Below are 27,314 nucleotides of genomic sequence, written 5' to 3' on the forward strand. Positions count from 1 at the left end.
TGTTTTTTGTTTTGTGTTTTTATTGGGGGGGGGGGGGTAGGGTGGGGGGGGGGGGATGGGGGGGGGAGCTAAGCTAAAGTAATACTATAATATCACTTGAAACCTCAGTTTTCTGATGCACTAAAGAATAAAGGTTACATACGATTCGGAAAAAAAAAATAGAATTTGGTATTTGACCTATCCTGACTGAACAATTGGCTTTCTAACATGCTTCCATAGGCTGTAACAGATACCTGCATTAATTAACTACAAAAGCAAGGCCTTAATGAGATATTTTGAAGTATGCAATATGTTGGTTTGCGTGGTTTTAGTCAATTGATATTCAGCAAATGTTCTACAGCGTTCAGCACATTCAGATGAGTGATATGGCTTGTGTTTCCTCTCCATCATTATATGACCTATTAGAAATAATGCGAGGATAAACTGTAGTTAATAGTCACAAACTTGCAGTAATATGCCATTTACATCCACACTACCCCATCGACAATTTATGGGAACTTTTTGTTGGTTCAGTTTAATTGACGATAAAATGATAAGACAGGGATTTCCAAAAAGCAAAACAAAATTAAAATTCGTGTCTGAACGGAAAGTATCGAAAATTCGGAAAATATATTGGCCAATAAAGCCTGTTTAATGAAGATTACATGTGGAAAGTTTACTTACACTTTCTTGATTAGAATTTACACATCTTTGTAAATTCAAAATATGGTTGTACATATTAATGTTCAATTTTCCTAAATTTTTGATTTCTGAATCACAGAAGAATGGAACTGGTTTGTAGGCTGTTAACTCAAGCCAATCCGTAATAATAAACAGTATTTGATGTATGCACGTACTCGAAATGACTCCAAAGGGAACGTTTGTGCTTTGTCAGAGAAACTTCTTCGAGATATCTGGACAGAATATGCTGATTTCCCGAGTCTATTTCCATGCATCTTTTTTTTGTTGAACAATTGAAGACCTGTGATCAGATTATTTTCTTGAAAGTTAGTGATATGAGTAGAGTTTATGTTTTTTTAGAGAACTTCAAGAATAATTACAGCTTCTGTTTCCCCGATCTCTATGCATCAATGGTAAATTGGTTTTGCATAACCGACAGACGAATGATACCCATGCATTTTGTGCAGTTTGTCATGGTGTCCTGCAAAGATCTGCATACAAAACAAAATCATTTTGGCTATTCTCCTGAGACTGCTCGTTACAAATTAATTAGTGCTTACACTGGCGTGTTTGACGTGGTGGTTGGCGTGGTTGGACCAGCGGTAGACGACTAGTTGCTAGAACAGAGAACATCACATGGTCCTATGTTTTGGGTATTAAATCTACTAAAATAATTACTGTGTTATGTTTGTTTCAGTTGCTTTAAACCAAACTAAATTGGGTTAAAAAAAGTTGCAGTTTTAATTGCACCCATTGTTGTTGTAGAAGATGTAAACCATGTTTTATTCTTCTGGAATAAATATACAAATAACAGAAATGAATTAAAAAATGAATTGTAAAAACAATATTGTTTTTTATCCCAAAAAATTTTTCCAAATAAACAATATAAATAACTATAGATAGGTTATTAATGGCCTATGTGATGGAGATTTGGTATCTAAATATTTGATTCACCATGTATCATTTATTTGTAATATTTTATCTAATTTTTTGTTTTATTAAATTACGTCTGGGCGCCGGGCTCATAGGCAGGTAAACAGCACCGATTTGCGGTCCTGAGAATCGCATTTTGAAAGTTCCCGGGGGTCGTGGGGGGGGGGGGGGGACGATGTGGTTGTTGCTTAGATAGAAATGAAATGGGAATCCCCCAGATTAATGCAACGTAGTGTCCATTAGGATGCGTTTTCCGTAGTGCTTCTCGCTCAGTCCGTACCTGGATGAATACAAACTATTAAAATAAAAATTGTGTATTAACCATTTGCATTTTGTCCTTTACTTACCCCCCACTCGCTCCCATCAATTTAATAATTTACAGGAGTTTAATTATTGGTTTTAAAAACAAATCTGAATGATTTGATCATAGACAAGGATTTCCCGGAAGCATTTTTTACATTTTCGCGATCCACTTATCGATCGAATGATTTCTTGCGCTAATGTTTCATTGTCGCTAAATTAGTTTCATATGAAATTTTTGGAACTCTTACTATGACTGAAACGCGAGTAATTCTCACTTTAATGTTGTACACAGTATAGGATTATCATGGACATAGCACTGGGTATCAATAGGGAACATTTTGGAACTACGTTGCTATCGAATGCAATGCTGATTTCAAACAGATTACTTTGTATCTTTCTCATACAGGCGATGTATGCCCGGTATCTTATTATTTTCTTCCAGAAACAGTGATATGATTAGCCAACATGTCTCTTTAAATTTTCTGACGAACGATTACAACTTTTGCACGAATGATCCGTCGTTTATGTTGATATTGGTTTTGCATAACTGATAGATGAACGACGAAATCGTTTCTGTCAAATGTTATGCCCTGTTTTTAGTGTTAAATTAATTGCAATATATATTTTTTTAATTTCTATTATTATGTTTTAAAAAGGTAGCCTTCCTTGTGCCTTTTCAAGCATTATTAAAAAGCATAAAATTCTGTAGATATGGTATCATAACTAGATGATTAAATATAGCTGAGCTATAGAATTAATAGAATATTACTTTCCCTCAGTTTTAGATGCACTAAAGAATAAAGGTTACATCCAGTTGAGAAAATAGAATATTGGCTTTATCCCATCCTGGCTGAAAGGGAATTCTCCATCCATGCTTCCATAGGCTAAAACAGATATCCTGCATCATTAACTAGTTTTCAAGTATTTATGTGGTATCGTGAAATATGCTTCTGATGTGGCCGCAGTTACATCAATTGATATTCAGCAAATATTCCACAGCGTTGGCACATTCAGATAGTGATATGGCTTGCGTCTCCTCTAGCATTATTATATTACATATAATAGAAATAATGCGAGGATACTCTAGTTAATAGTCACAAAATGCAGTAATATTCCCGATATATAATATCCCGACTCCCGATTGACAATTTTATGCTAAACTATGATGTATTCAGTTTAATTGATAATAAAATCAGACTAGTCAAAAAAAAAAAATAATAAAATAAAAAAAAATAAAGAAAGAAATAAAGAAAGAAACAAAGAAACAAAGAAAGAAAAAGGAAGAGAAAACGGAATATAAACAAAGAAAGCATGTTTAATGAAGATTTCATGTGGAAAGTTAATACACTTCACGATTTTTGTAAAGTTCAAGTATGGTATAGATATTAAGAGTTCAATTTTCCTTTTTTGTTTGTTTTTGTTTTGAATAGCAGAAGATACAAGTTGGTTTGTAGGTTGTTATTCTCAACCCAACATGTAATAATAAGTTATGGTACAAGTGTCAGTCGGATCTTCCAATAGAGTTTGTGCTTTGTCAGAGAACTTCAAGGTGTGTGGACAGAATATATTCTCCCCGAGTCTGTCTTCCAGTAGAGTTTGTGTTTTGTCAGAGAACTTCAAGGCGTCTTAACAGAATCTGTTCTCCCCGAGTCTATGCATCAATGGTAAATTATCCTTATTTATAACACACATACTAAACACGTATGCATGTATTATGTAGCTGTCATGGTGTACTCACTCAGGTGCCTGCAAAACTCATGTCAACAATTAAACAGCGTTGTATAAGATTGCTCGTTACATATTTAATTAGTGCTTAACAAATTGGTTTGCCTGGCAAGTTACTAAGTGGACACCATGGCAGACAACATATTACCAATTAACTAATTCTAAGTAATGCTCTTGTAAAAATAAAGATGTACTCTGAATTGTTATAAAGTTGAAGTTAAGCACTGTGACAGTTACCCACCGTCCAACGAAAGACACATCCTCGTGTCTAGTGAATACATTAGTTAAGACAAAGTTTGCACCGTAATTTCCCTGAGTCACTTGGTTAGCATTCACGTTGTCTGAGCAATGCTCACTGCAAGATGTTTCACCCATCAGATAGGTCTTTGGCTTTTACAATAGTTTGTAAATGCGTAGAATCAGTGATTAACGTTGATGTCGTCTGAAGCAGTTGTAGTTCACATGCAATTTATCTTGAGTTCGAATCCAGGCACTGTTGCCGACATGGTTTTGGCTATGTGAATGTCAAGCTTACTTTCTAATATCAGTATATATCTGACAATTTTGAATTTATTGAAAATTAATATGTTTAGTTTCTATATTATTTATTTCGAAACAAATTAGTAATCAAATGAGTCGTTATTTACCTTTGGTGAACCTTTGGTGATCTTTGTCTTGTCTTGTGTACTGTTGTGGATAACTTGTATTACTAAATGTATTTCGTCTTTGGACTAGTTTATAATTTTCCTGTCTAAAATTGGTTTGATTAGCAAGTCTCTATGTGGATACAACGGCAGACGTCAGATTACCAATTAACTAATTCTAATTAATTCACTTGCAAAAAACAAAGATATAATCCGTATTGTTATAAAGTTGAAGTTTAGCACAGTGACGATATTTAAGAAACAATTATCGCAAGGTTATATATTAGTCTTAGTAATTTTGTTATGGTTATTATTCTTCAAGTATTTTACCTATAATGATCACAAACACAGACCCTAGATAGTTAAATATTTGACCGTTTAAACGGTATCGATTAATAGGTTCCTTTTACACGTTTCAAAATGTTGTAAACGTAACAGCGATACCTTAACTAGAAAATAAAAATGCAATTTGTATCATGTCATGATAGCGTGTTGGATATAGGATATCTGGGTAATGTTTCCTCGGTATTTGAGTTCAGAGGGTTGGTAAAATAATTTAATGTGAACTGAATACCAGATGGGAGCGAAGATACTAGGGGGCTCAGGGAGCATTTTTTTCCATTCATAAAAAAAATAAAAGAAAGATATATTTCAGTAATAATGTTGTTTATTATAATTTGCATAATATGAAATCTTTGATGAACTATAATTTCAAAAAGATGACATTGTATGGAATAACTAGACTAAGCTAAAATGACAAGTATACCTACATAATACATAGGCCTACTGCTGTATTATTAAACTGATAGGTTACATGTAGGTCTACATAATACATAGGCCTACTGCTATATTATTCAACTGACAAGTTACATATAGGTCAACATAATACATAGGCCTACCGCTGTATTATTCAACTGACAAGGTTACATGTAGGTCTACATAATACATAGACCTATAGCTGTATTATTCAACTGACAGGTTACATGTAGGTCTGCATACTACATAGGCCTACCGCTGTATTATTCAACTGACAAATTACATGTATGTCTACATAATACATAGGTCTACTGCTGTAGTATTCAACTGACATGTTACATGTAGGTCTACATAATGCATAGGCCTACTGCTGTATTATTCAACTGACAAATTACATGTATGTCTACATAATACATAGGCCTACTGCTGTATTATTCAACTGACATGTTACATGTAGGTCTACATAATGCATAGGCCTACTGCTGTATTATTTTACTGACAAGTTACATAAACATTATTACTTAATTTTCTTTTTTAAATTACACTAAGCACGTGTACATAGACTTGCAGCTTAATCAAAGTGCAGGACATTCCAGGTACTTTTCAAAATTCATGGACTACTACACATGTAGTGGCATGGGTCCCTGGTGATTTGAAGTACTTAATAATTGTTTTAGTATATTTTAAAACTGTTTTGTAATTTTGTTATAATTATTAATTGAAGAAACGTTTTAATTTTTACTTGAACCAACAATGCAGAAAAATCTACATGTTTGACGCAATCAAAAGTACACACGTGGTTACACTCGACCTACCCCCCTCCCCCGTGCACGGTTGAGTCGTATTATTTACTATTTTCAAGTATAGACACACAAAACATCATAAAACAAAGGATATAGGTGCAACAACTGTTTTTATAATTATTTTAGTGATTTAGCGGTCAGCTTTGGTTATTTCTATTTCAAATTTCTTTTTCTAAATATTTTTAAATATTTATTCAAATATAATAATGACTAATATATATATATATATATATAGTTGTAATAGCCATATTTTAAAAGTAAAACTATAATTATCCACATCCGTAGTTTACGTTTTCAAATTGTAGCGCCCTTATTTGCTTTCACAGAAACACGATTGATGTTTGACCTCACTTTTTTTACTGATGTCACTCAATAGTACGTCAAAATAAGCATGCACATGCAGAAGACACTTCGATATATATTCTGGGCATGACGCCATAAATTAAGAACACTATAAATGTTTTAATTGACATACGGGCCATGTGTTTTTGTGGGTTTTCTTTTTATCGTTGTACACCATTGTTTTTACAATATCTATTTTATCAATATCAAGTTAATTACCATGGTTACAGTATCATGATGCATGCCACATAGAATTTAGAAAGAACACAACGAAGGAAAAGAAAAGAAAGGAAAACCAAAACAAAGAATGAAAAGAAAAGGGAAAAAAAAATATTACAAAGCAAATAATGCTAACAATATCTGATAAAACGTGTATTTGACAAATAAAACTCACCGTTAGCGCCAATAGTGGTAACATCATTCATAGGTTACCGCTTTGCGTGTGTGCGTTATTATTTTGTCTTTCTTTCTCAAATATGCCTAGAACGTAACACCCTGAGTACTTAGAATGTTAGATGGTTGGTTTAGTTTGGGCATGGTCCTAGGAATATTTTACGGCCGGTAATACTACCAAATTGTGGTATCACTAATTATCTACCACCATTTGAAATGTGTGTATGTGTGTGTGTGTGTGTGTGTGGGGGTGGGGGGGGGGGGGGGTCTGACTCGGGTACGTAAATTCCAATAGTCAGGCGGCAGAGCACAAACATTTGTAATTTTGTACCCACAACAGTTCGTTGTGGTTTTTGTACCTTTGAAGAGTACTGATTGAGAATCCAGGGCATGAAATCTTGGCACCCTTGACAATTTAATAATATCCAAGATGACATCCAAGATGGCCACCAAAACACGGAAATTGGATACTACATGTGTTTATTACCCACAACAAAACATGTTGAAGACAATGTCTTGTTAACTGGAATATTGCAGCATCATAAAAATCCAAGATAGCTACCAAAATAAAAAGGAGGCCAGATCTTGCATTATACTATAAGATACGACTTTGTAAATGTGTGTACCTGCACAATTAGAAATTGGTATTCATTTAACTCGCTAAACACTAGTTAATCATGTTTGTAAGTATCTATGAACTTAATGTCAGAAAAAGGCACTAGTGCTAGCACAGCTAGTTAATGATTTCCTTTCATGAACTGCGTGTGTGTTTGTGTGTATGTGTGTGTGGGGTGGGGGGAGGGGGGTGGGGTGGTTCATGCCTGTGTAATATATTGGTAGCCATCTTGCACAATTAGGTCTGTCCACAGAACAGAAGATTGGCGTCCCCTGGAATCGGATCCCCCCCCCCCCTCCATTCTCCACCCCGACCCTAGTCCCACCCAAACCATTATGAATTTGTTTAATGGGAAATAATGTTATTTGTACTGTTTATGTGTTTAAGAACATAGATGATCACTCAACTAATACTGTGTTTTAAAACTAAAGTGCTGAAACGATTTATGGTGGACTTAGTATACATTTGTATCTATGTATGGGATATTTCAAGTTCTGACTGTAAAAAGGATTCAACGGTGGCAATACATTTTTGTATTATTATATTAATTTACTCATCCAGCATTACTATATGTGCAAAAATGAACACGGTGTAATGACTTTTAGATTTTGTATACAATTCTAAAGAAAATAGTCAGTAAATGTTTTAAACAGTAACTGTTTTCCTTTAGTGCCAATGTATTTAAAACTCTGTTTTTGTAGTGAAGATATGTACGTGTGTGTCTGCTGGGTGTCATTTTAAGCAGCACAACTACCGTCCTCTTTGTTGCATTACAGAAACGTTTAAGATTAAATATGATTAATTTGACTACACACAGATAAAAAAAGAAATGTCATAGTGATTCATACACCTATTCACTTTATTGTCCATGGATAAAAAAAATTTGTCCGGTAACCTATGATTTTTGTTTTGGGACATTCCATTAATATTAGGATACATCTATAATATGTGAACATTTCAATTTAAATGATCAAGTCAAATGTAATAACAGAATCTGTTTGCCCCAATTTCGTTGTCATTGCCTGTACTTGCTTCTTGACCGGGTATATAGTACTGAATTCAGTTGGAGATTCTGGAATCATAGGACAGTAGCCAATGTGTGTAAGAGATGGATTAGGCTGTGATACAAGTGCATTGATACCTGTCCAGCCTGACACAGTCTGCCGATGTGTATTCAACATTTGATCATAGTCTATTGTAATAACTGTGTGTGGCATATTACTATGACCATGCCAAATACATGTTTAAAGAGTGTTCTTTAAATGAATGATGACACTCGTACCAGTCATTCTTTATAGTGCCAATAAAAACATATATTACCTAGCATGCCACACTCCAAAATATTTGCTCGATTTAAAATCCCTTTGTCTTATAAAATGGTGACTCACTTTAGCTTTGGACCAAACTATCCTTCGATATATCATTAAGGTGGTTGAGCAAGTTGTGTTTTTACAATCTAATATTTCTTCAAGGATATCATTATTGTCAGCAGCCATTTGAACGAACATATTTGGAACAATGTTTGCAGGAATAACGACGCCATAGTTTTCAAACTGTGCCAACACTTTCAATGTTAAAGTTGTATCTACTCCCTCAATATCATCATTTGAAGCACTATGCCCCATACGGTGTAAAATGGTCACAGCCTGATTCGTGGTTATAGCTAGATTAAAGTGTTTTGACATTTTCTTTGTTCCACATAAGAGACTATGTTCAATATACTGACCTATCATTGTATGCCGTTCACCAGCCTCATTTTTACACTTCCGAGCTAAGATCCCCATACTGGCATGGAAATTCAATTATAAGCGTTTCATTTGACCTTTTCTGAAAACAACTTTAGTTTTTACAGGCAGCGTGGTAGCCATCTTGATTTCAAATAATGACAAAGTATGTCTGTATTAACTAGTGGATGTGTCGGATGAATTCCAGAAACATTAAAACCCCATAGTTGAAATAAAAAATATTGTTTGGGGTGAAACACAAAACAAGATGTGGCCATTTCTTTCTTTTGGTAGCGATTTTGGTAGCCATCTTGGATCTTAATGATCAAGCAATATTCCAGTTAGCAAGAAGTTCTCATAAATGAAGTTTGTAACCCATAACAAGACAGTGACATCAATACTGTTTTACTCTAGATGATGTAGGATGAGAAGAAATCCAATTTTCACATTCTGGAAGCCATATTGGCAGCCATCTCGGATTTAAACGGTGGTGCAATATCGAGATTAACATGGGTAGTTCAAACTGAATCCCATTCCACCTAAGACCCAATAATAGACTTCAAAACCACAAAACCCCCAATTGTGGGTATCAAATTGCAAGGTTTTGTATTGTGTTGCCTGACAATTTTATTCTACACACCCGGCCTAGACCCCCTGAGTTAAAATTGCTGTAGCTAATTAGTGATACCACAATTTGGAATTACTACCAGTCCTAAAACATTCCTAGGGCCAACTATCAAACCTGTTGAATACTTGGGTTGCTACGACAACGTGTGTGACCTGGCGTCCTGGGCCCCGTTCCACAAAGCGATCTTAGCCCTAAGATCACCTTAAGTGCATAGCTACCTTATGCACTAAGGTGATCTTAGTGCTAAGATCGCTTCGTGGAACGGGGCCCTGGACTATATCTATTACTGAATTAAAATTAGTTTAATGTTGGGCGTAAAATTAAAACAAAAACAAAAACAAAACGAAAAAGAAAACCACCGCAAAACATTATCAAGTGTTTTTTTCTGTGGAATCGGAGTAAGGTCTCACTATACAGTTCACTTCCAGGTGAGAGTTCATTCACCACTGTCCACTATAGTTCCCAATTCTGACATATGTTGTGGTTCACATATTCACTTCTAGTAGTTGGGGAAGAATTTAAACAATGTATACGTTTAATGGTAAATATTCTAGCTGGATTGTGCCCATGCTATTTTGAATAGCAGAAGAGACAGCCTGAGAAAACCGGTTAATGAACCACTTGTTCAGACCGTTACTACAGGCAGCTGCGGTCATATAGCAAAAAACCGAGACGGCAATGTTCCCACTTTTGGAGTGAAAGTAAATGCTTATTTAATGTATGTTCGCAATGGTGTATGTTGTTAGTGGCAACGAGAACCCATTGTATTAGCAATCTTCATTTGAAGTTGGACAATTTAACATGGGTTTCAATGGCAGATGACATCTGTGTAGCGAAACCTAAGGCAATCATTTTAACCCACGCATGGCCAGTATAAATAAACTAAAGGAACTCTGTGTCGATCACATCCTGAGTTGGGGCCAGATAAAATGTTCGAACTGTGAATATAAGAACGCGAAAAGTAAGTTTAGAAAACGTCAGCGTTCGGATCCTGATTTGGGGCCAGATAAAATGTTCAAATACAGATTATATGAACGGGAAAATAAAGTTCATAAAACGTTAGCAGTCATCCGTTTTGAAACTGACAACATGTTGTCAAATATCCAGGACAGTCTAGCGTGCAACAATCACGATTTTCCTGGACTTTCAAGTACTGGAAAATAGCTTCACAATATTCAAGGATTTTTAAGGAGTGTAAGGAAGCATACGAACCATCCTGTGTTTTGTTTGTTGCGGTTATCCGACATTTAGCAATTGAGTGGTGAATTGATCCATTTTTATCTTCATCTTGGCATGTCCACAGACCAATATCTTTTTGACCTAAGGACAATATCACCAAAGTGTCTTTGTTTAGATCTCCATCCGTGGGACTGGTGTATCCGGGCTTTGATTTACACGCTAGTTTGCGATTGTCACACCATCTTACTATATCAGCATCTGCTGGTCGAACCCAATATATTTCTACTCTAAAATATCCATAACACGTTAAGTTTGCCATCTGCCCAATGATTCCGTGCTCCGTGCAGTTACTGGTTATGTTACCTCCTTCCCCTAGAAATAAGCAAATAAGTGAATAAAGATAACTATTATATATTAAAACATACATGTATACGCAGTTATCAACACGCAAGCACGCGCGCGCGCACACTCTCACACGCACACACACACATACAGGGAATATTTTGTTTTCAAAAATCTTGATTAGTGATATTTCTATTCAAATGAAAATTTATTAGCAATGTTTTATCATTGTGTAACGATTTGCAACGCGATACTGAACAAAATGTTCCCTGACGCATGAATACATGCATAATACATACACACATACATACCACAGGTCTGCCCACTGTTTCGTGCACGTAAGCGGGATCGACCGCGTAGATTGTAGGCCCCATGCATGTAGTTGAGTTAAAGAGCATCCTTTTTATTAATGCCTCGATAGCTCAGAGCGCATCGTGGCTAGTCTCGCAATTTGCGGGCGATTCGGTGCCAGAGGCTCGAGTCCCAGCAACGGCGTGGGAGAATTTGTGAGGCCAGAAAGGATTTAATTATCCCCAGTGCCAGTGCGTTAAAATCTATGTATGTAACAGTCAACCTCGACATACATACAATATATAGATATTCATACATCAATACATACTAGTCAGTGCGAGGTCTGCCCATTGTTTCGTGCACGTAAGCGGGATCGACCGCGTAAATTGTAGGCCCCACGCATGTGGTTGAGTTAAAGAGCATCCTTTTTATGGATGACTCGATAGCTCAGAGGGCATCGTGGTTAGTCTCGCAATTTGCGGGCGGCTCGGTGCCACAGGTTCGAGTCCCAGCAACGGCATGGGACAATTTGTGAGGTGCCAGTGCGTTAAAATCTATGTATGTAACAGTCAACCTCGAAAAATATAAAATATATAGATATTCATACATCAATACATACATACATACATACAAACATACATGCATGCATACATACACACATACATAATACATACATCCATACATCCATGCATACATACATACATACATACATACACAATACATACATACATACACACATACATAAAACACACATACATACATACGTGGTTAGTCTTGCAATTTGCGGGCGAATCGGTGCCACAGGTTCGAGTCCCAGCAACGGCATGGGACAATTTGTGAGGCCAGAAAGGATTTAATTATCCCCTGCGCCAGTGCGTTAATATATGTGTATGTAATAGTCAACCTCGACATACATACAATATATAGATATTCATACATCAATACATACTAGCCAGTGCCAGGTCTGCCCACTGTTTCATGCACGTAAGCGGGATCGACCGCGTAGATTGTAGGCCCCATGCATATGGTTGAGTTAAAAGAGCTTCCTTTTTATGGAAGCTTCGATAGCTCAGAGCGTATCGTGGTTAGTCTTGCAATTTGCGGGCGAATCGGTGCCACAGGTTCGAGTCCCAGCAATGGCATGGGACTATTTGTGAGGCCAGAAAGGATTTAATTATCCCCTGCGCCAGTGCGTTAATATCTGTGTATGTAGTAGTCAACCTCGACATACATACAATATATAGATATTCATACATCAATACATACATATATACATACATACATAATACATACACACATACGTGTACATATACATAGTGAGGGGGTGGGATATACAAAAAGATAGTTTATATACATGTTCCTATAGAGCAATCAGGTTGAAAAGAGTTAAATTTGTTTTGTTTAAATGAATGAATGAATGTTTATTTAACGACACTACAGCACAAAAATACACATCGGCTATTCGTGCCATAAATGGTAAGTATATGGAAGTATTATTTATATAAAATTATGTAAAACTACAGTGTAAGGAGCTGTGGGGAAAAGTACAATACAATACATAAATCAAGGTAAGTATATTTAAAAATTTTGTATAGAAATATACAGTTTTAAAACCTTTACACCAAAATGTGGCGCACAGTTAGTGTACACTGACAATGTTCATACTGAGGAGGAGAGTCCTTCTTGAAAATAAATGAATGTGTCAAATATGTATAGAAAATGCGGGCACAGGACAAGACCACTTCATCCTTCCTGCACTGCCTATAGGAGGACTGCCATTATCCAGGGCATGACTTGATATAATAACGCTTGTTCACAAGCACAACGTCCCAATCATGTAGCTGAGTCGAACAGATATATTGGTTAATATGAAATTTAAAATCTCTGTAGGGAACACCAACATTGACATTCAAAGCAGACTTGGTAGCAACATTTGCCTTTTCATTACCCTTAATGCTAACATGGCTGGGTACCTAATAGAATACATCTATACTGGCAATGGATGAAAAGACACACTTATGTATCACCATCCCAACTAAAGCATGCTCCAATTTCATTTACTGTAGAGCTTGGAGACTCGAAAATGAGTCAGTAAAAATAATGTATTTGGATGCACAGGAATCCTTAATCTCTTCCAGGGCTTTAACGATTGCCCAAATTTCTACAGGAAAGATTGATGCTGAATCGGGAAATCTGGTGAACATTATTGTCTCATTGAAAACCTGTAGCAGAAGCCACATAATTCATATCCCGTGATCCGTCTGTGTAAACAGGAATGTATTCATGGTACAGCTCTCGGATTTCCATGAAATGGTGTTTATAAATAACTGTATCTGTGCGATTTTTCTTTAGATGCACAAGATCGAATACAATGTTCTTTAGTTTCATACACCAGGGTTGTAAAATAAAATACGAAAGCGTTTCCAAAATGTTGTATAAATCAATGTTGACAACTGATAAAAACTGCTTAATGTGAAGATCAAATGATCGAATGGCATTCGGCTTCACATCAAATAACGTATTTGTTATGAAACACCGCATTATGTGCAGGGTGTTTTGGCATTGATTTAATCTTTAAGGCATACTGCAGTGAAAGCTTTGCACGTCTAGCACCCAAACTAGGTTTGTATACATGGATGTACAACCTCTCTACGGGAGATGTTTTGAAAGCACCAAGACAAAGCCTAAGTCCCTGGTTGTGTATATGATCTATCATTTCCAAGTAAGACTTACTTGCTGACCCATACACAATGCATCCATAATCAAGGCTAGACCAAACTAAAGATCTATAAAGTCGAAACATAATTTTTCTGTCTGCTCCCCATTCAGTCTTGCCAATGCTTTTAAGATATCCAGGGCCTTTACGCCCTTCATTTTAACATACCGATACCAAATGCTGGTTATAGATGAAAGCATCCCTACAAAACGTTTCAAATCTAATAACATGATCGACCGTGCTACGTCTAGGCTTGAACCCACATTGCACGTTAGTAAGCAATTTGTGCGATTCAAGGTACCAGACAAGTCTACCTGTTTAACAACACCAATAGAGCACATTGATATATTAATCATCGGCTATTGAATGTCGAACATTTGGTAATTTTGACATATACATGTAGTGTTAAAGATAAAACTTACTACATTTTTCTGTTAGACTAGTAGTAAGGGATTTTTATATGCATCATCCCATAGACAGGATACAACATACCACGGCCTTTGATATACCAGTCGTGGTGCACTGCATGAAACGAGAAATAGCCCAATACATGTCTGTGTCAGTATATGATAACAAATATTCAATAATTGTACATTACCTAGATCAGGCTTGATGGTAGTGAAGAAAGCAACAAAGAGGATTGATAACTTCATGTGTAGTATCTATAAATAAAATAAATGATACGTGGTTGTGTGCATGAGTCAATAACACAGGCATCAAAACATTAGTACATTGACACAATGTTGACGTCTGTCTGTAATCACGGCTGAATGTCACTGTCGCACCAACGTTGATTTCTGTCTGTAGTCACGGCTGAATGTCACTGTCGCACCAACGTTGATTTCTGTATGTACAGTCACGGCTGCAAGTCACTGCCACACCAACGTTTATTTATATCTGTACAGTCACAGCTGGAAATCACTATCGCACCAACGTTGATTTATGTCTGTACAGTCACGGTTGAAAGTCACTGTCACACCAACGTTGATTTGTGATTATACAGTCACGGCTGAAAGTCACTGTCGCACCAACGTTTATTTCTGTCAGTACAGTCACGGCTGAAAGTCACTGTCATACCAACGTTTATTTCTGTCTGTAAAGTCACGGCTGAAAGTTCGTTGATTATATTGCTGGTTGATGCGTCACCTTGACAGGAGGCCCCACTTAATTTGGTAAACAGAAAATATGGTGGAAATGCTCACTTATGGAACTCTTGGTGAATCTTCAACATTTATTTTCTCTGGCTATAATATATGAAACAGATGCTCTTTAACCTACTACCTTTCTGACTGGGAACTATTGTACAGCAGTCACGGCAACGCGCACGTTGGAAAACAAAATTGAAGCAAAACCTATTCATTTCTTAATAACATATTGATCATTTTCGAGTTCGATGATAACAAATATTTGACATATTAAATGACGTACTTTTGATAAGCGATACCATTTCTGCTAGTTTTAGCTGTGTATTTTGATGGCTTGTTAAGTTATGTTGGAAGGATTTCTGCAAGTTGTGTTTAGTTTATATTTCATGAATGTGAATGAAGAGAACGTATCAAACATATACACTGTCTGGTGAACGTTTAATTGTTGTCAACAGCTGTTGAACAACGCTTACAAGTAAGTTTCAGGCGTGAACCTTTCTACATTTCGTTGGCCACCGACCGAGTCTCATTAAGCGATGACTGTTTTCACCATTGCGTATGTCTACTCTGCTATAGAAGTTTCCATTAGTTTATCATATAAAAAGGTGCACTATTACGTGATCTCTGTGTCACAATTTTAGTGTGTTTTGTATCATTCACGTGTGTTTTCTTCAAAGTATCTATAGTCCATCCCATAGGAAACGTCTTTTTTTCATACTCTGAAATTCCCTACAAGTTATTTATTTCTGAGCCGATTTGGGTAGGGGTGGCTTAATAATTCGGTTCATAGAGATATCAACAAAAAAGTCAGCACCTGTCGACAGATCAGATTGCCATAAAGTGTATAGACGCAAAGCAACTTTAATTGTTTGCAAGGTTGTTGTTTTTTAGTTTTTTTGTTGGGTTTTTTTTTAAGAAAAAATTCATTCCCGTCATATAAGGACTCAATTGGTAAGGATGATTTCACTCGCTATCAAGTTTAAAATTTAAAAGAAAAGATATAAAGAGTACCTTTATTCAAATATATCATATTAAAATATTACCATTGGATATTTAATATTTACTGTGTACGAAGCAAAAACAAGGGTGCGAAGAGTGTTTGTCGTCGACCTTATAGTCTGGACGTTGAAGGCGAAAAGGGCTGAACCCGGAAAACAAAATGGTATAGAAATGATTTTGCTATTATTAGAAGCGTTGTGTTTTGTAGAACATCATATCCAAAATCAGCTAAAATCCACTTTTGGGAAGAAAAAAATTATGTGTTTATATTTCTAGAAATTTTAGGAAATACAAAATACAATGGTAACTAAGTGTATCTAAGTACGTCACAGAACAACGTGTCATAAAATGTCATGGTACAGGGAAACCGTAATAACTATTATTTTACAAAGCTGTAAATTATTCATACATTGTCATGTGTTTAAAGACAGCTTTTTAAAAATAGTATTCTCAGTTTCTATTCCCTGTGACATATTTCCTACAGCTTTTTTAATAATTAAAACAACAATATATTTTAATTTTCTTGTTTAGAAGTTAGAATATGAATATCTATATATTTAATGCATTTCTTATTATTTTAATTGACTATGAACCTAGGGCCTACTCTATTTCTCTTCCAGTGGCGAAGGCCCAGAAATTATCTTCCCCATAGAGGTCGCGTCGTTACTATACGCACTATAGTCTCGCTTTAAACAGCTGTTCGGTAGTGTGATTTGAAGCAACTGGTCGCATAAAAGTATTTTGTTCACCACTATACGACCAAAAAAAGTGGTCTTATTTTTTCACACGATGAAGCATTGCACAAAGAATGGCAAAAGACTGCATAACGGATCTATTATGTGACACAATAAAACAAAAACAAAAACAAACAGTGATTCTCTGGAAAACGAGGCGTTTCTATGTCATTGCCAAAATCCTATCCATTCTCGATGTGTGGATTTTTACACATTTGATTATTTATATATTAGATCTCTATTTGAATAAAATCTAGTTGAACTATTATAATTTCTTCCTTTTGTGTATGCTATGTCGAAATTTCTTTATTTGTGTGTTTTGTTCACTGCTTTTTTTTAATCAAATTGTTCACAAAACTAAAAGAAACAGTGTTTTAGAAACAACACACTTTAAAAAAATATATGTACAGGGCCAGCGGAGTGTATTTGAAAGAGGGGGTGGAGATGGGTGTACTAGTAGTGTGTTGTCCGTTCAAAGGTTGTGTTGTGCGTGTGTGAGAGAGAGAGAAAGAATACATGTATTCGAGGGTCCGAACCTGTTAGTGAGGGTTCGGAGGCATGCTCACACAGACACACACACACACACACACACACACCCCCACACACACACATATACACACACACACACACATTCATATATATATATAATATATATATATATATATATATATAAGGGGGGGGGGGGAGGGGCTTACACACACACACACACACACACACACACACACACACACATATATATATATATATATATATATATATATATATATATATATATATATATATATATACATTAGGTTAAAAAGAGTACAAATGAAGTTTTAATTTATTTATTTTAGACTGGCCTAATTTGATTATTCCTTTTGTTAATCTGTCTATAGGGGGCCTACTAGTTGGATATTTGTTTTGTAAGATGCAATATGTAGGATTCCTTTTCTTGTTATACTAAGCATATCTGAAATTACTGATAAAAACACTACCAAAGGATGCTGTGATGGTGGTGTAAACAAATAACTCCAATGGAAGTGAACATTTGAAAATAAAGTAATGGGTAGGAGTAGCCTGTGTGGTGGCCATGGGTTTACCTTCTCAGTGAGTCAGTATCTATGCTAAGTATGAAAATGAGCATGAGCCAAAATTATGAAGGTTGTTTTTTACTGAAGCACTGATATTTAACCTCAAATTTATAATGTGCTGAGATGTTGTAATACAAATATTCATTTTATTTTCATTGTTGATATTTATTTCTGTAATTATATGTTCGTTATTGATTTGTTTTAAATTTTATTATTATTATTATTATTACTGGAATGTCCAACACAAATCATAGGTCACTGGACAAAATTTTGATCCACGGGCCATAAAGTGAATAGGTGTATGAATCACTATGACGTTTCTGTGTTGCTGTGTGTAGTTGAATTAATCATGTTTTATATTCATTAAGCATATTTTAGTGTATACTATTCTGTAATGCAACAAAGAGAACATTCGTTGTGTTGCTTAACATGAAATCCAGCAGACACACAAGTACATATCTTCACTACCAAAACGGAGTTTTTTTAAATACATGGAAATTAAAGGGGAAAATGTGACGTTTTAAAATGTTTAACGACTATTTACTTTACAAGTGTATACATGATCTAAAAGTCATTATACCTTTTTAATTGTTGCACATATAGTAAATAAATATAAGTTAATAAAAATGTATTGTCACCGATGAAACTTTTTCACAGTCAATTAAAAAAAAAATGTCGTTGTGGTTTGGGTGGGACGGGTCGGGGTAGAGAATGGAGGTGGGTGGCGGGGTATTATTCCCATATATTTGTATCTACTGAAACCGATGTCATAAAATTACCTGCCTGTCAAACCTGACGAACTAGTTACACTAAGATATGTGATATTTTATTGAATATGAAGTAGAAATGAATCCTGTGATTGGCGCCCATTTTAGGACTAACATGGAAGTACACCACAGTATCCTTAAATCACAGAATCGTAGAATGTTATTGAAGTTCACAGAACATCATCTGTTTTTGCCAAAAATGTTTTCTTTTTTGCCTACAAAAAGTATATATGAAAAAAAAGAAGCAAAAAAAAAGAAGCATGCGTTGGAAACTAAAAGTAGACTATGGCTATAGTCTATAAAGACGGACGGTATTTTATTACGTCAGTGTATGTTTCAGCGCTAAACCTATCTAGCTACTGCCATGGGCGTCAATCCGGCTTTAAAAGTGTGTATGTGTGTGTGTGTGTGTGTGTGTGTGTGTGTGGTGTGTGTTCGATAAAAGAATGTCAATGAAATTCATAAAGCTACACATTAGTGCTTAAACTTAATTTGTGTTTGTTTTTTTGTGATTGCTGTTGTTGTTTTTGTTGGTGGTGTTGTTGTTCTTGCTTTTGCTAAACGAAAACGTGGTGGGTGGGGGGGGGGGCACTTATATAGATTGAAAAGTGAGGGGGAAGCGTCTCTGTCCCCCACCGATCGACGCCCATGGTCACTGTTGTTCTGCAAATTAACGAGTCTACCAATGCCAAATATAGTGGTGCTGCGTGTGATAGTATCATTTCCCTTTAAAGTTACATTCTCTGGTTACCATATTATACAATTATGTACAAATATGGAATACAAGCTCAAATGCACTTTTTAAAAACTCGTGTGTGTTCGCTATGAACGGATATCGTCAAAAGTATACGCTTGATTCGTCGCCTGTGCCGCCATAGCTCGGCAAAGCACAAACGACAGCCTGTTGTCAGTTTCAGTTAACACGTGCGTTTGCCGATTTCAAATTGTAGGGTTCGTCTGAAAAAAATGCGCTGTACGAAGAACGTTCGGTTGAGGATACGGTACTAGTCTTTCGTTAAAACTGGTTTGATGTTGACAACGTATTATTGACAATCGTACCTTCCTATTTCAGAATTAATATTTTATAAAGTGTTAGTAGAACTTTCAAAGTTTAGTTTGTATACTAGTAATACATTAATCATGTATATATATTTTTATAATGAAATAGACGAAAGTAGACAATGAACGTTTTCACTTCTTAGTGTTACGTGTTAAAATCGACAAATTCAAATAAATATTATTTCATTTGGAAAGGGTAAAGTTAGGGTGGTGGTGGTGTTTAACGACATCAAAGTTAGAACATATTGATTTAATACTCATCCGACGCCATACAACCGTAAATAAACTGTGTTGAGTGCGTCGTTAAAGAAAACATATCCTATCCTTCCTTCCATCTGCTGTCTAACATTTGGTAATTTTGACATATAATCTTAGAAAGGAATCGGGTGCATGTGCAGGGGGAGGGTATTAGAGGTCGAAACCCTTACTTGCCGAAGTTAAAAAAAAAATTGAAATGTATTTTCTGGGGGAGTATGACCCCATATAAACTTCGCTCAACACGGACCATAACCCAAATCCCGCTGAAATCCCTGCACACGCGCCTTGGAAACCCGCTACATTTTTTTTTTAGCAAGGGATCGTTTATATGTACCATCCCACAGACAGGATATCACATACCTTGGTCTTTTATATACCCGCCGATGGGGATCGATCCAAGACTGGCCGCACATTTTCAAAAACCACCTGTTTAGGTCTCAGTAATGAATAAAAATAGCATATAGTCTTGAAAAATGTTACGTAAATCGAACACAGTACCCTCTTCCTTTACCCCTAGAGCGTTACGTAATTAGTAACACCCCCTTACGTGTAACGCGTATGCCAACGGCTAGCCACTGTAAACATTTCAAGGCAAATCCCTCACTTACCAACTCCTGGAAAGGTTTTGTACCATACCTCTATGGATATAAATATACTCTTCAAAAGAAGAAACGCAAAACCACATTGTCGTAACATTTGGAGAATTGATTTAATTATTGAATGGTGAGTCCGATAATTACCAAATGTTGCAGGATTGTTCACAATTCACTCTAGTCCATTGTGAGTAAGTGATAGGACACACCACCAAGGTCAAGGTCATCTGGAGTCAATACCGGGTGTGGCCTCCGCGTGTGTTGACAACTGCCTGGCACCGCCTGCCCATTGAAGCAACCAGAGTACGAATGACGTCCCGGGGGATGGTGGCCCACTCGGCCTGCAAGGCTGCTGCCAGCTCGGGCAGGGTCTGGGGCTGTGGTTGTCGCTGTCGGAGGCGTCGGTCCAACTCGTCCCATAGATGCTCAATTGGGTTCAAATCCGGTGATATCGATGGCCAAAGGAAGGACATTAATGTTGTTGTTCTGTAGGAAAGCCGTTGTGAGACGTGCTGTGTGAGGCCTGGCGTTGTCATGTTGGAACACTGCGTTGGCGTTGGCCATAACTGGAACGATGTGTGGCCGGAGGATCTGGTCAATGTAGCCCTGTGCATTCAGGTTGCCCTGCACGTGGACCAGGTCAGTTCTGCCAGTGTGTGAGATGGCTGCCCACACCATGACACTACCCCCGCCGAATCTGTCCACTTCCTGCACGAAGTTTGCCGCATAACGTTCACCACGACGCCTATACACGCGACATCTTCCATCATGACGTCGGAGCAGAAATCGGGACTCGTCACTGAACCACACCTGTCTCCATCGCAGTTGAGGCCATTGTCGATGAATCTGGCACCACTGCAGTCGGAGTCGACGGTGTTGTGGTGTTTAGATGACACCTCGAACTGGACGTCTGGCACGAATTCCTACTCACGTAGGCGGTTCCGTACGGTCTGGTCGGATATCCTGCGCAAAACCTGGTATTGCTGCGGCTGTGGAGGTGGCAGTAGTCAATCGTTCCCGAAGGTGGCGTACCCGGATGTAGCGGTCCTGCCCGGGGGTAGTGACCCGTGGGTCGACCGGATCTAGGGAGGTCACGTGTTGATCCATGTTGCTGGTAACGGTCCCACAGTCTGGAGATGGTGCCTGGGGACACATGGAATGCCCTGGCAACGGCCGTTCTGGATTCGCCTGCGTCTAGTCGGCCGATGGCATTGTTTCTCTGCGGTTCACTGAGACGTGGCATGTCATGGATTGTTAACTGTCGGCCAGATACAGAGGCCAGGCAAGCGAACACCCTGCACTTTTATACTGTCGGTGTTCATGTTGCACGTGCAGACAACGCACGTGCAGTGGTGACATGGTTTGCACGTGGCTGCGTTTTTGCGAATATTCACATTTTGGAACTTTATTGTACAGTAGCTGCGTTTTATCGAATGTAACCGTGGGAATGTGTTTGGGACATGCAATGACCTTATATTCACAAAGCATGAACTGGTAGGAAACATAAAATCGGAGTTATAACCCATTTGTACCCTTTTGCGTTTCTTTTTTTGAAGAGTATATTATTTGGATATATGAGACAACCCCTCAATCAAGACAGTTAAATTTGTTCAAAAATTGCGAAATCTCACGTGATCTCTTGTTGGGGGAATTCCACACTTGTGATAAGCTAATGTGTCTCCCAATTTGAGGTGCAATAGTATCTCAACATATTAAATTCACACCCTAAAAGTCAATATGTCAGGTAGAATTTAATTTCTGGCACTCAAATGTTATGTTTGCCAATGTCTAAGTAGTGTGCTCCGTCTATACTCAGAGCCTGTAGACAGGTTTTATGTTACTGTATTTTATCTCAGATGCCTCTCACATCACTGGGTGTGTTTGGTTTTTCTCTACTCATTCCAACCAGTGCACCACACCTGGACACAGGCCGTGGTATGTGATTTTTTGTCTGTGGGAAAGTGCATATAAAAGATCCATTCCTGCAGTAGGAAAAACAAATATGGCCTATTTCCTGTGATGACTACGTGTCAGAATTACCAAATGTTTGACATCCAACAGCCGATGATAAATTAATCAATGTTTTCCAGTGGTGTCGTTAAACAAAACAAATAAATTGTAACTCCCATCACTGTTCAAATTTAGTAATTTTCTGTGGTGTTTTAGAATTTCAGCCTCAAAATATCTACTCCTTATATCCAGTTGCCGTGAACGTTCACACTATTTATACTTTTCCACCTCGGTTGTATACATTAAAAGACCCAGTCGAAATGTGGTCCTGTAAAATGTTATTTTAAGCCATGCCAAACAAAGATAGCACTTCTTGCAGCAGCTATTTCCATTATTTTATGCATTTTGCCTTAATATACTTTCTGTGTTAGCCGCAGTACTTTTAAAAGCCATTCTAACATGTTTAGTTTTATGTTAATGTTCATATGATATTTTTATATTAAAGGGACATTCCCGAGTTGTAGGCCTATTGTAAGATATTTGTCCGGTGACCTATGATTTTTGTTTTGGAACATGCCATTAAAGGGACATTCCCAAGTTTGCTGCATTGTAAGATGTTTCCGACTAATAAAATATTTCTACGATTAAACTTACGTATTAAATATATTTTCTTGTTTAGATTATCAGTGTCTGCATATTCAATGTGTTTCTAGTTGTCTTTATATTTGTAAGAAGCCCAACCTGGAGTTTGTCTTCAAATAATTTCGTACGTAAGAAAACATCTTTTTTAGGAACTAAAATGAAATTTAACTTAGTACAAATATTAGAACAATCAGAAACACGTTTAATATACAGCCACTAATATTTTATGCAGAACAATATATTTGATATGTAATTACAGCCGTCAAAAAGTCTCTGTTAGTCGATAACATCTTAAAAAATGCAGCGAACTCAGGAATGTCCCTTTAAGTTTGTGTAACTGTAATATCTTGTGTCTGAAAAATAAGGGCTGGTAACAGTTTTTAAATTCAGTATAATTGTAAATTGTTCTAGCAACAGTTTTTAAATTCAGTATAATTGTACATTTTTCTGTTAGCTGTTTATGATATTGCTTCAAATATTCAGTAGCTAACACTTTTTCCAATGACTAATATTGGAATGTACAACGTGTACAAATCACTTTAATAATGCGTTATGGACAATTTTAAGTAATCATGTTAATCTGATTTAGTGTACTGCAAGCTAGGTGCATCAACATCACTGTACTTATAAATAGGTATATTTCTTAATATAGTGTACAACAATTTAATACAAATCACTTTATCTCGCCTTCATGTAAAATTCTTTAATCTCATTGGTTGTTTGCCGTTGGACAAATCCCTTATCCCCCTGTGGGCGGAGCCAAATTCTCTTATACCCCGTCTGTAATTTCCCAACAGTTTCCAGCCGCCCCAGTTAATGCTAAAGCAATAATTAGATTATAAATAACATTGATAATCAATCAAGTATACATCATTAATTTAATTTTTACTATAAAATACACTATTTCAATACTTTTAAAAGCTGCAATGTTGAACTCGGCCACCTAATTACGGTCGTGGTGTTATTGTATTAATGCGCGATTAGCAACAGTTTTTTTTTTATTTTTAATATTTTAATTTTTTTTACTACATACATTTCTGATAAAAAAAAGTTTTTTTTTTTTTTTTTAAATTATTAATATCTGTTTCAGACAAATTTCATATTACAAACATTTGAAGTTAAAAAACTCGTTTATCGATGGAAACTATTTTTCGTCACTGGCAAGTGATTTCGTTCACGTCCGCGTGGTACGGCTCCGTTAATAAATTGTTAACAATTATTGTCTGGCGTTAATTTGATTATTTGGCTATATGGTTTAACATGTCGGCAAGATAAATTCGTTGTAGAAGCATCTCTCGGGGTATATGGCTTTTTATGTACCCTCTGTGTGCTCTTTTACCCCCTCGCCTTCGGCTCGGGGTAAAAGAACACACAGAGGGTACATAAAAAGCCATATACCCCTCGTGATGCTTCTACAACTTATAGTATAACGTGACCGTTACATAAGATTCATAACAAAGCATATAGCTACAAACTGAGCACCACATAAAGAATATTTAAGTCTATTCTCAATAATACCACTTTTTGAATTTAACATATTCGTTTATCCAATATGAGCATGAATAATATCGCTACGTACTGTTTCAGTCCTACTTGTGTCCTAATTTTTCCTTCCATCTTCCTACTTTTATTTTAATTCCAACTTTTGTCCTACCTTTTCATAACGTTGTGCTGGACAGCCTGAATTTTGGGAAATGTAACGGTAATTAAAGGTAGGAGAGTAATTTATTGTTGATGTTAAAAATTTGTTTCGGACTGTAGTATAAAACAAAACAAAAAACAGACTAGAAGGTGCAGATCCATAATTTGTTTAATGAGGGGGGGGGGCGTTGTTTTTGAAAATAGAAGTCAAAGATCCTTGACAGATGGTCCGTAATATATATTGTTTGACCAAAAATAGGGGTGGGGTGATGGGTGGGGTGGATCCGGGATGGTTATTTTCGAAAGAATCTAGTATGTGAATTTGAACAGATGGCTATTGGAAACTGAAGTGAAAATACTGTAAGATATAATTGTTGTTCAAAGTGAATGTTGTTGATCTCACAGAGGCGGAACTAGGAGGGTGGGGTGGGGGGGGGGGGGGTGTCTCGTCCAATAGGCTACGGATTTTCACCACAACGTGAACTCGTAGAATGAAATTCTATATTGTAAACAACATTGCTGCCTAACGTCCGAACCAAAATGTTAACGACTATAAAAAATTGCTCTCCTACCTTTACGCTATTTTTTCGTTAAATTTTACCCATATTTTGTCCAGACAGAAATCTTGAAAAAAACAACAATACAATCACACAGGTTCCACATACTAGATGATAACCATGTCACCTATATCGACTTCGCTGAGATCGCATAGGGCAAAAAGCATGCAATTTTGTGCCGGCTGCCATTTTGACTTTTTATGGAATATTCTCCAAGAGGGGTGAAAGGATATAACTTAATCTAATATTGCCATAACATATTATGATATAAAAGCAAACGTGATGACGTCATATTAATTTTATTATTATTATTTTTGTTTAATGATACCACTAGAGATGATTGATTTTATATTAATTATGTTACATACTTTGGAGGCTTTCACCCCTCTTGAAGAGTATTCCATAATTTAAAAAAACAAATGGCAGACGGCAGAAATATGCATGCATTTTGCCCTATGCTATCTCAGCGAAGTCGATACTGACGACATTGTTAGTTTCATATGTGGAATCTGTGTCACTGTAATGCTTTTGCTTCTTTCTTTTTTTCACAACTTGTGTCTGGAATTTTTTTGGAAGAAATGTAACGGTAATTAAAGGTAGGAGAGTAATTTATTGTAGTTGTTAAAAATTTGGTTCGGACTTTAATATATTAATTTTCACCCCCCTCTAAACCTCCCTAAAGTTTCCTTGGCATACCGCCTCATGTCATTGCCTTCCTACTCCTAAATGGATTTTCTGGCTCCGCTACTGCCTTAGTCGTTTTACTATTTCAGTGATTAATTAAACTTACCCTACAATAATAAGACGCTTCACGTTTAACACTTATCTTCAAAATGTAGGAAAGATATGACGTCATTAGCTCATGTAACAACAATGACGTTGATTAGTCAATTTACACACTACAGTACGCGGCTCCATGATCGGGCACATCACAAAGTGTGTATCACTTGAGTAACCTATATAGACCGTCAGCAGGGAGAGTGTAATTCTCCCTCCCCTCCGGGGGATTTGTGACCAACTTATTTTAGAAAGCTCATGGCATGGAAAGATGAAATGCAATGTGTTTGCCTTCTGTAAACGCGTTATTTTGGCAACAAGCGGTCGAAATAGAAGCTGTTCCTTCTTTGATCCCATAAGACGGGTTTATTGGCCAGTAACGTCAAAGCACTGTGCGCGGCCATGTTTTGAATCACGTGATCGGTCCGCCATTAAGCGAGTGAAACTTGCTCAATAATAACATGTGGAGGCATTGCATCTGGTTGCATTTTCATTATTTATTACTTTTTTAGTACATTTTCTGAAAGCAAAACCAATATGTCGCATAATTCAATCTCATTTAAAGATTGTAGATTCATGTCAAAGTTGGTGGAAGTGTGTTAATCACTAAAAACGTAAATAATAAAACACGTGAATACAAAAGCATAACGAATAATTTCAACTGATATAAGCCAATATAATTTCCCTGGATACCTGTATAGCGTAATATATTGAACTTTAAAACAGCATTTTAACTTCAGCGGACGGGGGTAAAAAAATAAAAAAATAAAAAAATAAGAGCAATATATGGAAGATAGATACTCTTTATTTCCTCCATATAATGAAGATTTGTATACACACACAAACAAAAATAGGAACATAAATAAATAAATCAATAAATAAATAAATTAATTAATTAATTTCACGGGATTATATACAACTGTAATATTGCCCTACACTGAGCTTTCACTTAAAACTTGATTATATACTGGTGACACACATGTACACATTTTGAAAATTGCAATATAAACTGGACCCACACATGAAAAACAATATCACTGATGTCATTATTTTCTCCACCAAGA

General features: G+C 36.5%; 1 protein-coding gene across 1 annotated transcript in view; it reads right to left on the bottom strand.

The window, feature by feature from the left end:
- Window positions 1-26,314, bottom strand: part of LOC121385749 — a 37,373-nt gene extending 11,059 nt beyond the window's left edge. Inside the window, exons 1-3 of the mRNA XM_041516517.1 lie at window positions 26,264-26,314; window positions 14,654-14,717; window positions 10,740-11,078 (exon numbers count right to left, since the gene is read on the bottom strand). Coding sequence (XP_041372451.1) covers window positions 10,740-11,078; window positions 14,654-14,708 — 394 coding nt within the window. The 5' untranslated portion in view covers window positions 14,709-14,717; window positions 26,264-26,314. The remainder of the gene's footprint in view (window positions 1-10,739; window positions 11,079-14,653; window positions 14,718-26,263) is intronic.
- Window positions 26,315-27,314: the final 1,000 nt, after the last annotated feature.

This window comes from Gigantopelta aegis, chromosome 12 (genome assembly GCF_016097555.1).
Source record: "Gigantopelta aegis isolate Gae_Host chromosome 12, Gae_host_genome, whole genome shotgun sequence".
Taxonomy (NCBI): Eukaryota; Metazoa; Mollusca; class Gastropoda; order Neomphalida; family Peltospiridae; genus Gigantopelta; species Gigantopelta aegis.